Below are 13,892 nucleotides of genomic sequence, written 5' to 3' on the forward strand. Positions count from 1 at the left end.
ATGAGTTTTTGGGTTGAGTTTGTTTTAAGAAATTAATGGCAGTTTTGTATTTAAAAGAAGTTAAGAGCCTTTTTGTTATATTGTAAATGAGTTTTGGGTGTGTTTCTAAAGTCCATTTCATATAGGTTTTTTTTATAATTTAGGCTCATATATTAAGCATAATAGTGAATCTTTTTTTTTTTTTTCAGGTCGACTTGAATTTATAATAATATACTAAAGTTAAAATGAACATAAAATAATAATAATAAATATGAATATAATAGTGGCGTAAAAAGTAAAAAAGATGAATATACTACGATTGTTGCTAGAAAAATCAGCACTAATTTATTCTTAGGGTAGGCGACCGTTGGGTTCGATCAATCAAAACGTGGGGATCTGACTGCAGCACTTGCGCAAAGGCCTAAAAGGCGCGTTGCCTCACGCCGTTACAAAGGCCGTGGGCTCTAAAGTCTAAAGTGAGAATTAATAAATGAAAGTCTAATCGTTTTCTCGAGAAAATCGAATGGGGATAAGGAGGAAAAAAGACATCGTCCCCATCAGAGAGTATCCCACCATACACGTGTCAAAGAATTTCCTCCATCACACGTGTCAGTAGTTAAGATCCTCACCTTAATGACTAATCCGAGTGGCCTCAATGCCACCAATCGCGACCCAGTTTAGTAAAAGTCACTAGATAACGCTCAAGCTCATGGCCCATCAATAGTTACTTACTCACACCCCACACACTCACAAACATTACCTATGTTACCCTTGATAAACTTCAAATTCCCATCGATTCCAAGCATCACGACCGTATTTGAGTAGAGACAAGATTGTAATTTCGAAATATGGGTGCTCCCATCGCATTAAATCATGGGCGCCCCAAGTAGATGGCGATTTCTTTTTATTTTTTTTATTTTATAGAAAATAAAAATAAAAATTTGTTTTGTTCTTCTCCTACCACTACGCAGTGCCCATCCATCCATTTATTCAGAGCCTTGCTTCGCCATTTCCTTCCTTTCGCTTCCTCCATCGCTTCCCTTCCGCAACTATTCAATCTCTCTCTTTCTGTCCAACTGGTTTTACCAAATTGCCCCCGGAAACCTGCCCTACCCTACCCTTACCTTCTTCCACCAGATCCATTTCACTCTCAGCCTCCATTTTAGGGTTTTACTATTTCGGTCTAGCCACAGACTCCAATCCTTTTCTCCGATCCGATTCGCCCCATTGTTTTCGATTAACTCTCATTTCTCACAAACCCTTGAGACGCCGATCCTCTAATTGAATAAATTCCCAGAATCGCTTTCTTCGTTTCCATTCCCGTTGACTTTGTTTCAGGGTTTAAGAGGCTACGTACGTACAAGGACCAGATTTAGGGTTCTCGTGCAAGTTTCTGATTCGGCGTTATTGCGATGTTGGGTACGGGGTTGCAGGTCACGCGCGCCCGCGGAGAAGACCGATTCTACGACCCGGCCAGAGCCCGTAGAGCCCACCAGAACCAGAAAGCCGAGCAACTTCGGCGAGCTCAGAGCGACGTCACGCCAAGCCAATCGCCTTCGCTCAAGGGTAACCCTAACCGGGAACCCGAGAACAGGGTCGGGTCAGATGACCTTCCCAAGCCCGTCGCCGTGCCTGCTTTTGAGCCCGTTGTCAATCCCTTGAGTAATCTCGAGCGGTTCTTGCAGTCGATCTCGCCATCCGTGCCCGCTCAGTACCTCTCTAAGGTCTTCGTCTAAACTAAACAGAAATGTCACATTTCTTGGTTATTTTTCTCTTAATTTTGTGATTGAATATTTTACTTTTGGTAGCAGACGACGATGAGGGGATTGAGTACTTGCGACGTGGAATTTCAGCCATACTTTGTTCTTGGAGATCTATGGGAGTCTTTCAAGGAGTGGAGTGCTTATGGTGCAGGAGTGCCTTTGATTTTGAATGACAGTGACTCTGTGGTTCAGTACTATGTCCCTTATTTGTCCGGTATTCAGATATACGGCCACTCTATGAAATTGCCCACTAAGACAAGGTATGCATTTTACTCAATACTCGTCACTTAATTTGATCAATTGTAATGTTCCATATGTTGCCTTTTGAACTAGTTCCAGAGGTGAAAGTAAATTAATTCCATTTATTTTAGTTAATTTTATTGTCCCCTTTCATGCTGAGGTTTGTATTTTTCTCATTATAATGATTACTCAATATAGTATTTTGTCATTAATATCTCTTCTTATCCTTATCCATTATTGATTGTTTTTGCTAAGTATTTTATGGCTTGAGAATGGATGGTAAACGGATTTAATGGTTTGCTTATTCTTCCTACTCGTTGCATCTGAATCTGTACTTTTGACTGAATTGATTGATAGTGTTTTACTTAGTCCCCGCCCCCCTTCCTTCCCGTATATTGCATATTATGTACTCTATCCAAAATTTGATGGTCCTTGTGTGTGATAGGCGGCCAGATGAGGACAGTGACAGTGAGTTCAGGGATTCTAGTAGTGATGGAAGCTCTGATTATGAAACTGATAGATTAAAATATTTGAGGGAGCAGCGGAATCACCAAAATCTATCGAGTGAAATTCCTCTTAGGATAGAAAGATTATCTCTGAGAGAGCCGCATTTTCCACCTCATGAAGACTGCTCTAGTGACGAGGGTGAATCCATCAATTCTCAAGGTTGCTTACTATTTGAGTATTTTGAGCAGGACCTTCCTTATTGCCGCGAGCCTTTAGCTGACAAGGTTATAATTGCATTTATTCACTAATTCGTTACCATGTTTAGAACAATTATATTAAAATTTTGGTACTTGTAATTTTCCTTCCCTGTTTTAGGAATTTTTTTCTCAACTTTCCAATTTTACAGATACTAGATCTTGCCTTCCATTTTCCTGAGCTGAAGACACTAAGAAGTTGTGATCTGCTGTCTTCCAGCTGGATTTCTGTTGCATGGTACTTTCAAACTCTGCATTTGTTTCCTGGGTCATACACCGTCATGTGACTAATTGGTTTTGGTATAATTGTTTCAGGTATCCAATTTACAGGATTCCAACGGGACCAACTCTAAAGGATCTTGATGCGTGCTTTCTGACGTACCATTCACTTTTTACACCCATGGGAGGTACTAATCAATTTCACTGTTAGTTTTGAAAACTTGTGTGCATGGTTTTTCCGAGAATGGAAGTTTGTCCCCTGGCATTTGCTATGCATAATTTATACACTTGAGATGCCAGGTTGTTTCATTTTGTTCATCAGTCAAATTTTTCCACATGTAATCATATCTGATGACGTGGTCTAATTTTTTCACATATAATCATATCTCACAACGTGGCGACAGAAAGAATATTATCCTATCTACATTCTGGAGTTATTGGTTTTCCTTATAGATGGTATTATATAATTTGAGCAATTTACACCCATGGGAGGTAATAATTAATATCATTGTTAGTTTGTCGTGTGCATGGTTTTTCTGATGATGAAAGTTAGCTCCCTGACATTTGCTCTTTATAGAACACGTTTGAGATCCAGGCTGTTTCATTTAGTATGTCCGTCTGATTGTATATTACTATGTGACGACAAATTGAGTATTACCTTAATTACTCCTGGAGTCGATTGGCTTGCATATATATGGTATTTTCTAATTTAAGAAATTTACAACTTCGGGAATTTTATTAATGTAAATTAAAGAAAGCTTTTCCATAATTCCATTATGCTGGATATATCTGTAGAACTCCAGAGTTATGTATTGCGCTTATCCCCAGCACCTGCATGCATGTCTCCGTGTCAAAATTTAATTTGGCAGACAGATATACTGCTGATGATGTCATTAGGTGTGAAGTATAACTAAAGTGCAACTGTCTCAGGACCACAAATAAATATAAAAGGGCTGGATAATTGTCTAAATGCCAAGTTGTTTTCTTTAGAATCATTCTAGGTGTTGTACAATCATCTCTGATAAGCTCGTCTCTTCTTTTGATTACTCTTGCTGCTCTTGTCAAACCAAACTCATCTATTTCTCAGTTGCTTATATTATTTACGTAATGTTATGTTTCAGGTGTACAAGATGACCGGGCTCCTGTAGTGACATATCCGAGTGAAATGGATGGTGTTCCTAAGATGTCATTACCTGTTTTTGGCCTTGCTTCATACAAATTCAGAGGGTCCTTGTGGACTCCTAATGGGGGATTTGAACGCCAGTTAGCTAACTCCCTGTCGCAGGCTGCTGACAACTTTCTAAGAGTGCTGCAGGTCAATCACCCTGATTTTGTGTTTTTCAGCCGTAGATGATATGAACTATGAAGATGTGACTAACTGTGTTGCTACCACCGTTCTAGAAGTGAAGCCTGTTTGCATGAGTTACTTGTGAAAAAATCCCTGTATTGTGTGAAATTCAGGGTGGCAAGTTGGTATGCAGGGATTCCCTCGTTTTGGTTATCTGTTATTTTACTACAGGAGAAAGAAAGAAAGGAAAAGGAAAAGGAAAAGGAAAAGAAAAGGGTGAAGGCAACTTAAAGAAAAGTGAAGCTTTGGCATGTGATGAAATGAAGGCTGTAATAACCTCAGCGAAAAGTGAATAGAGGAAATATAGTTAGATAAGCTATAGATGGTCTAGCTAATCAAAGTTGCTTTTTAATGGAAGCAAGCTCTGTCTTGCTCGTTTTCTGTATTTTGTTCTTAGTAAGGAAGGGTATATTATAAAAGAAAAACCAGGCTCTTTTTTTATGCCATGATGATGATGATGATGATGATGTTAGCATGTGTAATTTTATCTATGAGGGGATTTTGATATAGAGATTGTATTTAAGGTTTAGCTTGAGCTTCCTTCCCCGTATGTGTTTTTGTTTGGAGTCACAACCGCCCGCTTATTAACTCTATCTATCAAACTGTGTTTTATAGCGTAAAGATTGTTGATTCTGCTCTGTGGGTTTAAGCGGCAAAGAGGCTCTTCAAACCAAATTATTATTATTTTTAAAATTTCAACGCAAGAAAGAGAAGAACACAGAGCGCAAACGGGAAACAATTTTCAGGAGATAGGAAAGGAAGATCGGAAGTCCAATACAAAGGCTCTGAGAAATCATATGTTTTACAGCAAATGAAAACTCAAGATCCATCAACTTCAACTTCATTATTAAGCAGGTCATGGAACTTGGTGTCCAAAGCGTCGGAACACATCTGACTCATAATGCGGTAGAAAGACAACAAATCAGAAAGCTGCTCTATCGACATCTTCCCAATTATGGCCCTTGCAACTCTCTCCCTTTCCTCGCTCATCTTCAGTCGTTGTATGTATGCCGAAGCATTTCTTACTGTTGCCCCCATCTGCTTCAGCCTTTTCTCTTGCTGCAAACTCAGTGCTGTATTTGCCTGCATATACCACAACATTAGACCATTAAAATCGAACGATGACGGCTAATGTGATTATAATCATCGTTTATTACTCACCTCCAGAAACTCTGCTCCAACGTCCAGTTGATCAGATTCTTTGCCTGAAACAATTCCACGCCTAGAATACATGTTTTTGGCAATGGAGAAGCTCCTTACAATACTATTCCTCTTCATCTCTAGGTCCTGATCAAGCTGTGGAGCCTTCGGCACACATGCCGAGTTTTGACTGAGCTTCTTTTCATAAGCTCTCACTGCTTTAACAAATTCCTGCATGAATGATAATATTAACCATGACAAATGACACGCAACAAACCACAAACATGAAAAAACAAAACAATAGAACAAATTAATTAAGGTCTTACCCGATATGCAGCTGCGCATCCTGGATATTCAAAATTGTCTGAATCCTGTTGTCGCATTCTCTCCGGATGGAATTGAAGTCCCATAATAAACTTCCCCTCCTCAGGATTATAGGCATCCGGATCATAAAACCCTTCAACCAAACCATCAGGAGCGAAAGCCATCGGCGCGAATCGCTCTGCCAATCGCTTAACCCCCTGATGGTGATAACTATTCACCCACATCTCCATTTTCTCATCATCCAAAGAATCTTTGAACCACTGATGCAAAGGTGTATTCTCCACCACCTTCACCCCATGTCTATGCCCATCATAATTCTCATAGTTTATGTGAGCCACTCTTTGAGCGCAACTCTGATATGGGCATTCTTTCAAAAGTTCTCTCTCAACATCTTGATAAAGTGTGCCTCCGCATGCAACATTAAGGACTTGGGATCCTCTGCATATTCCCAAGTAGGGGATGTTTCTTTCTAGGCATAGCTTTGCAAGCCCCAGTTCAATGGAGTCTTTCTCTTTATCAATGGCGGTATCGCTTGCATGTAGCTTGCCAATTTCTTCTAGCTCGTCTGGAGAGAAACCAGAGAGCTGCGCATCGTAATGGGACGGATCAATGTCTTCACCTTCGCAGAGAAGAACTCCATGTATTGGTTCAAAGCTTTGGAGTAGCATGTGGACTCCACTGACTCTGGGGACAATAACAGGTACTGCTCCATAGCTTACAATTAGATCTAGATGATATTCTCCTGTCCCATAAGATGTTTTAATAATCAAAATTAAAATCAAGAGCAACTGAAAGATTTTATTTGATGTTTGAAATAATAAAAACCAAATTAAGTTTATGATAACCAAAGGTATTGTTCCATTTGCATTGAAACTATAAGAACTGCTGCGAAATCTGAGTAACGGCATATTATATTCCAAGGAGATGGATATACGTAAAAAGTCGGTAGCCAAAGCCAAACAAAGAGATAGAGACTAACCCACGAAATCTACAAACTTGTTCTTGCGGAGGGTTCGTCGAGAGACGATAAGAACCCTAGGCAAAACCATTGACACATCAGAATTAGCCATTGATGAAGACAGTAAGTAACGTTGCACTGGACGAAGATCAATTATCTCTAACACACACACACACACACACATATATATATATATATGGAGAGAGAGAGAGAGAGAGAGAGAGAGAGAGAGAGAGAGAGTAAGATGAGTATAAATATAACGAGAGAGTGATGTGGATGGATAGGGATCTTCTAAATGAGGTCTTAAGAAATGACGTGATAGTTGGTAATTATGTGAATAGAGAGCAATCTGCTAAGATTACATTTTGTTTCCTTGTTTCATGGGTTGGATTTTGTTTCTTGTTTTGCGTTTTGTAATAAGATCATAGACAAGATCGACTCTAGGCTGCCTCCTCTTCTTAATATAGTAATTACGATGATAATAACCAAATTGAAGATTTGCTCTTCGTCTTGGCTCCGCCTATGGCCTTTTTTGGCCAATGCTTATGCTTTATTTTCGTGCCATGTTTGTTAGCTTTGCGATATTTTAGGAATTTGGATAATTAATTAGCACCAAACCCAAAAGTCAAACTGAGAGTGAGTCAATCGTACATTCATTCATTCGTATGTGGATTGATATTTGAGCACTCATTTGTGGCAGAAACAAACAACAAAAAGCCCAAACCACCTCTAAATTGCCAAAGGCCCGAACACGGACAGCCCGGCCCCGACAAAAGTCCATATACTTGGTTACCTTTAAAAAGATCCGGTTCTGTGTTTAGGTTTAGGTATTAAACAATCACTAAGTAATCCTTAACCAAGTACCAAAACAAGAATCTCAAAAGCATCGTGTCCGTCTCATATATAAAATGTAAATCTGTAACAAAAATAGTAAAAAATTATCACACAATGTCATCATTGTTGGTGCTAAGTATGTGTAATATCACTAAACAAACATCTAGTTAATTCATGATCGTAGAATGATTAATTATTTACTCGGAGATATAGATAATGTTAATTTGTGTGAGTACATACAACGATCAATCTACATCAAACACCCATCCATCATTGAAGGGGTGACCTCCTACATCCGGTAGCACAACCGGCAACTGGCGCTCCGACAATCCAACCGCGCTCCTGCTGCTGACTATCTGTCCAAACCCATTTATGTTTGTAGATGTTATTAACGTTCACACCCCCACCACCGCACTTGAAGACAAACTCTTTTTGAAGTTTTTATTTTATTTTTTATTTTGCAAGAAAAAGCAACATGTGAAACTCCAATCCAAATGTAGGACCTAAACCAGGGCAGCGACAAATTCCCGATTTTCTTCACCCAAAGAATAAAAAGAAAAAGAAAAAACGAAAGTTGCCTATTTCTTTCTTTTTCATCAAAAGCAGAGATATTTTCAGGGAACCCAACCACATACACTCGCTCGCACAGAGAGAGTAATGGCAGTCTCCATACCCATAGTGGCCATCGTCACCTCTCTGCACCTCATCGCCTTCGTTTTCGCCGTGGGTGCTGAACGACGCCGTAGCACGGTAACTTCATATCTCTGTCTCCTCTCCCTCTGTGTTTTATTGAAGTTAAAAGCCCTAACCTTTTTTGTGTTTGCGTCTGTGAAGGCCAAGATAGTGCCTGATGAGTACGACGAGCACACCTACTGCGTTTACGGGACGGACGCTTCTACGGCGTACGGATTAGCGGCTTTTGGGCTGCTTTTCGTCAGCCAGACGGTGCTAAACGTCGTCACGAGGTGTCTCTGCTGCGGCAAAGGCTTAGTGACTGGCAGCTCCACCACTTGGACCGTCTTCTTCTTCGTCTTCTCCTGGTAAATTTACCATTTTCTCCCCCCTCTTGTTTTGTAATTTCTTGTTTATCTTATTAGTAATTTAGTACACACTGGTCCCACTGGAGTGTCTTAATCTCAGCTCGAGGGTTGGATCAACGGTCATAATCCTTCCATCTTTAGTAGAACTTAGAAGGAAGGAATCAGGTTCAATCTACTAATTGGGTTTCCAATTATGACCAAATTACTTATTCATTTGGTTAATATGTCACTCATCAGTTGTTTACGAGCCACCACCTGCCCTGCTCTGCCCTGTCCGCCGCCTACATGTTTCTTGTGATGGCGAAAATCTGAGACTTTTGCACTTGCTTTTAATAATTGCCACAGTGCCACTCTACGTTTAGATGATCTAATGGTTTATTGGAGTTGTTACACAGTTACAGTGTATTCATTTTTGTTTTTCATTTGTCTGGAATTTGGTAAAGAAAAGTTAAAGTAGCTTAAGTCATGATTTAGACCCAATTCCCTTACTTTGGCCCCTACCTTTACTTATCGTTTCCCCTTTATCGATCCGAGAGTGCTTTAATTTCAACATCTTTGACATTACGCATTGTGGAACTTATCAATGGATGATACAGGAGCATATCCAAAACTTTTCCCAAAGTTTGGTTCTTAAACAATGTTATAGACGATATGGCAGTATCTTGTTAGAAATAAGCGTGGGGTTAAGTGGGTGTAGATATGAACACATGAAACACTATCGCTTCATTAAACTACGTTGGTTTAGAGTTGGGACTGTTTTGGTATCTCTAGCATTACTTACTTGGAATAGTGACAACCCAAATAAACAGTATGGATTCCGCTCGTAACCTCCATTGTGAATATTATTTTTCCCTTGTTACTCTTGCGCGCTTGAGCCTTGAGTGAATGCTGTTCCCTACTCTCTAGTATTATGTTTGTGTAAATGATCTCATTTGCTTCATTTTGCTAAATCAAAATCTGAAGACTCTGAACTATGAATTAATTAGGACAAGCTTTTTGGGAGCCGAGGCATGCTTATTGGCAGGGTCAGCAAAGAATGCGTACCACACCAAGTACCGGGGAATCTTTAACGCAGATGACTTGTCCTGTTCCACTCTGCGTAAGGGCGTGTTTGCCGCCGCGGCTGCTCTTACACTGTTGTCATTGGCAGGGTCAAGTTTTTACTACTGGGCACATTCCAAAGCTGATACTGGGGGATGGGAGAAGCACAGAAATGAAGGCCTCGACATGAGCACTTCTAATTATGCAAATCATGAGCAGCAACAGCAAACCGGTGGATTTGAGAAGGTATAGTTCTGGTATTTGACATTTTCGTTTTGTTGGGGGCCATGATATGATTGTAGTATGAGATTGAGTAGATCAGTTCCATAGTTTTGGTTGGTGGCTTCTTCTGTTGGAGGAGGGGGAAAACTTGAATGGGGCAAATATGAAATGGTCCTTCATGAGCCAAAAGACTTGTATATGCTATGTCATCATCATGTATGTTTTTTTTTATTTGTTACGGATGTCATCATGTATGTTACAAGTGGATTTCCAATTATATTTTCCACTTATGCTGGTTGTTTGCTTTTCCTTACTTCCTGGTATTATAGCACTACCAAGACTCCTTTCCCATATTTCTGGATTTGTGGTATGTATATAAATCTCTGCTTAAAATGCTTTTTGTATGACTCCTTTCCCATCATTCAACCCTATTTCAAAAGAATGTTACAAGTTCTCTTGACTGTCTATCTACTAACTATTTACGACAGAGGTCCAATGTTAATGGGTTCATTCTAAATTCTTGCCTTTGTCTAAGACAATCTTACCAGGACAAACAAAAGTCAAACAAGAAAGAACCAAACAAATTGAAAAATATTTTTAAAGCCATTACATGATCTAGCAGTAAGCTGAAAGCTCCATCAGGTTGAAGATCAACCTCGGTGTTCTTCACATTATCAAGAAAATGATCAAGAAACCGATATATGATCCAGAAAACGAACGGATCATAAATCAAAGGCCTAAGCTTTTCAAAATATTATCAAAATTAAAAAGTCAAGTCCTTTTCCGCAGCGGATTACACTCGTGTCTTGAGTTATTATTGAAATTAATATCGCCATGCGTTAACAAACGCATCCTCTGAAATTGGGTATTGCTATTGACACAAAATGAAGTTTTAGACTTTTTAAAATCAAAGCCCAGTAGCATTAGGTTATTCACTAATTGGACGTAAATGAAAATTAGGCATATAATTAGGAAAGCCATATATTATATATAAAGCTTCTTCTAAAAGCTTAACTGCAAGAGCAACAAGAAGACCAAAACCAAAAATAAAAAGCTTCAACACAAACAATAACTAGGCATATACGTCCATCTCTCCCAAGTCACAAGGGCCTGGGAAAGCCAGGACCATTATTCTTTCTTAATACCAACACCACTCACTCCTATTGGCCAATGCTGCTACTAATCAAGATCACAAACAAAAACAAAGTTGTAATTAAGATATAAAACGACCATCAAACTTGAGATGATTAGCTAGAGCATGAGGGAAATGGGGAGCCACAAGTGCTTGCCACCTTCTTGGCGTTTGGGGAGTTGACCAGCTTCTGGAGGTTAGGGTCCTTGACATACTTGCAAAGGCAAGGCCTCTGCTCCTTCAGTTTGCCGCAACATATGGCAGAGGGAGGGCTTGAGGATGTGATTGCTGTGGCGCATGGAGCTAGCTCCAGTGGGCTGCAAGTCACTGCTGCCGTACACAGCTGGCTTCCCCCAAAGACAAGAACAAAAGCTACAACGCACAATATTGCAACATTATAATAACACACTGATTTCATCTTCAGCTTTCAACCAATCAACCAATGTATATGTTATTATGTATGTTATGTTGCTGTTTGTAACTAGGAGTCAGAGAGAGAGAGAGAAATAGAGAGAGATGGGTGCAGTGCAGCTCTAGCTAGGTCTCTTGGCAATTTATAGAAGAGTGGCAAAGGATTACGATCAGTTTGAGATTAATCGGAGAGATTATTATTTTTTAAATGATTACACTAAACTAGTAGGATATTAACCAAAATGCCCCACCCCACCCACATGCTTAACATAACATGATTAGCTACTGACCAGGATTTACCTATTTAAATCACATTGCATTTCCCCTAATAGCTTTATCTTTTTAAAGCAAACATTCTGCTTTTAATATCTTGTCGTTGTGGCGAACGGGGTCTAGCTCAGTAGAAATGGCCTTAATTTACAGGACAATGATCTCATATTCGAACCCCATAATACTTTATAGTTTAAACCATCACTTATATTCAAATATATATAGCCGCTGTGATGATGATGACAAGCTCAACACCGAAAGATCAACATTTGCCATCTCTTTCATCACCAGTACTAATTTCATTTGGTCAATGGTCAAATATTACTAGCCAGTCTAAATCACAATCTTCTTTTGATGTTAAAATGATGTTAAAATGATGCGAGTTTATGCATGCCACTGCCATTATGCCATATGTGCACTAATGATGATTGTTGGATGGAGCATGCTTAATTATCAGTGGCTCATGTGGTTCATGTGGTTCAGATCCACCGCACCCTTTTATATCCAACTTGTGGTCCACTCCAGTCACAAAAGCCACGCCTTATTTACCACCACACCAACCTTTGCTTTCTATTTGTCCCTCATCCAAAAAATAAAAACTCAAACTCTGTAATTATTAGCAACACTAATTACTCTAACCACCGTATCAAAAGAAAAACAAAAATCCAAAGATTGGGCTATACAAATCGTTTGGCAATTGCATTATTCGTTGAGTTTAGGCCCATGACAAAGCCCAAGGCCCAAATAGTTCAACCAAAGTTCAGCCCAGGACCCAACTCCCTCTTTTTTATTTTATTTAAATTCATAAAGAAAATCCTGATTATTGAAAGTGATGAGCTAATCAAATAATTATAGGTGTATTAATGTTCGAATTATTTTCTTTCACAAAAATGCGATATACAAAAACCATTAATAGATATTTAATACAGCGTGAATTTGATTTTATTATACTATTGATCTGAAATAGGCATGTGAAGCAATCTTGTAAGCCATGCCAAGGCCATTCCTTTCTTCCATGAAGTGATTTTCTTTGCTACCAAAGCTTAATTAGGAGCACGCTTCTTTTTGTATATATAAAGACCCAGAACAAAACAGGGGCAGCAGCAAGCACTGTTGCAAGCTAAGACGCAGTGACATTGAACAGAACCATATCAACCAACCAACAATGTCCATGCGTCAAAGGCCACCGCATGCCATTTTTGGAGGAGGAAAGGGTAAAATCTTACATAAACATGGTACCATGATTTGCTGCACTTTTCCTTAACTTGGTTTTGGTTTTGGTTTTGGTTTTGGTTTTGTAGTGGCTGACATATTGTTATGGAAGGACAAAACATCAGCGGCTACAATCTTAGCTGTGTTCACCATAATATGGCTTCAACTTGAAGTACTAGAATACCAGTTTTTAACCCTTTTTTGTGACATCCTCATGCTGGCTATGCTTGCCATTTTCGTCTGGCACAAGGGGGCACAACTAGCCAACCTGTAATGTTTTTTACTTTTTCTTTCTAACAAAGCGATATTTTAAACTACTCTAATTCATGTTCCTCGTTAGGTATGGTTTTAGGTCTCCAAGCTTGGTCTCTTACATCCGGTGTCCGCCTAATAGCAATAACTTTCAACTCTCAGAATCGGCTTGTAGATACTTCTTTCAACAAATTAACTTCTTTTTGTTCAAATTCTTTGAAATTTCAGCCGGAAAAGACTTGAAACTCCTAGTTTTGGTATGCAATTTTACTTTTTCTCACCAGTTTACCCTGACCATTCTCTAAAGATTGACAATGATGTTAAGTGCTCAATATACAGGCAATGGTCTGTCTATGGATGTTTTCAGCTCTAGGAGATTGCGTCAGCTCTGTGAGCCTTTTATATACATGTAATATCCCAGACCAACATAAATACATACACATATTTGTACTGCAGATATATTTGTAATTTCCTTATTTGAGAGCCTAACCTAACCAGTTTCTGTTTATTGGTATGAAGGCACTCTCCTTCTCGGAACACTGCCTGCTTTGTATGACAGATACGGTGTTCCTTCTCAGGTCGATACATTTGCTGCCAAATGCATCCAAGAGGTGAAGAAATTGTTCCAAATGTTTGAGTCCAAAGTTCTTAACAAGATTCCAGGAATGGGGAAAGAGAGAGTAAATTAGATAAAATAATTCGTCAGATTATATATTCAATTATGGATTAGTATCAGATTAGGTTCTCTTGAGAATTCTCTTCTGCTTATCACTAGCACTATAGTATTGAAGTATACTAATTTGAGG

The 13,892-nt window shown here is 39.2% G+C and overlaps 4 protein-coding genes across 4 annotated transcripts; 2 read left to right on the plus strand and 2 right to left on the minus strand.

Moving 5' to 3' along the window:
* On the plus strand, window positions 916–4,785 carry LOC18792721. Its single transcript, XM_007222705.2, has 6 exons — window positions 916–1,703; window positions 1,791–2,002; window positions 2,428–2,713; window positions 2,836–2,921; window positions 2,999–3,090; window positions 4,024–4,785. The coding sequence occupies exons 1-6, from the start codon at window positions 1,392–1,394 to the stop codon at window positions 4,254–4,256; spliced, it is 1,221 nt and encodes a 406-aa protein (XP_007222767.1). The 5' UTR covers window positions 916–1,391; the 3' UTR covers window positions 4,257–4,785.
* Window positions 4,880–6,798, minus strand: LOC18789246 (putative glutamine amidotransferase-like protein RP404). The gene is made up of 4 exons (XM_007227309.2): window positions 6,694–6,798; window positions 5,717–6,456; window positions 5,412–5,621; window positions 4,880–5,333 (listed from the first exon to the last, which is right to left on the minus strand). Exons 1-4 carry the CDS (start codon window positions 6,782–6,784, stop codon window positions 5,070–5,072), a joined length of 1,305 nt encoding a protein of 434 aa, XP_007227371.1. The 5' UTR covers window positions 6,785–6,798; the 3' UTR covers window positions 4,880–5,069.
* On the plus strand, window positions 7,949–10,216 carry LOC18793712. Its single transcript, XM_020555279.1, has 3 exons — window positions 7,949–8,256; window positions 8,341–8,546; window positions 9,533–10,216. Exons 1-3 carry the CDS (start codon window positions 8,164–8,166, stop codon window positions 9,837–9,839), a joined length of 606 nt encoding a protein of 201 aa, XP_020410868.1. The 5' UTR covers window positions 7,949–8,163; the 3' UTR covers window positions 9,840–10,216.
* Window positions 10,766–11,479, minus strand: LOC18789909 (non-specific lipid-transfer protein 2). Its single transcript, XM_007225939.2, has one exon. It carries the CDS (start codon window positions 11,357–11,359, stop codon window positions 11,057–11,059), a length of 303 nt encoding a protein of 100 aa, XP_007226001.1. The 5' UTR covers window positions 11,360–11,479; the 3' UTR covers window positions 10,766–11,056.

This window comes from Prunus persica, chromosome G1, assembly GCF_000346465.2.
Source record: "Prunus persica cultivar Lovell chromosome G1, Prunus_persica_NCBIv2, whole genome shotgun sequence".
Classification (NCBI taxonomy): Eukaryota; Viridiplantae; Streptophyta; class Magnoliopsida; order Rosales; family Rosaceae; genus Prunus; species Prunus persica.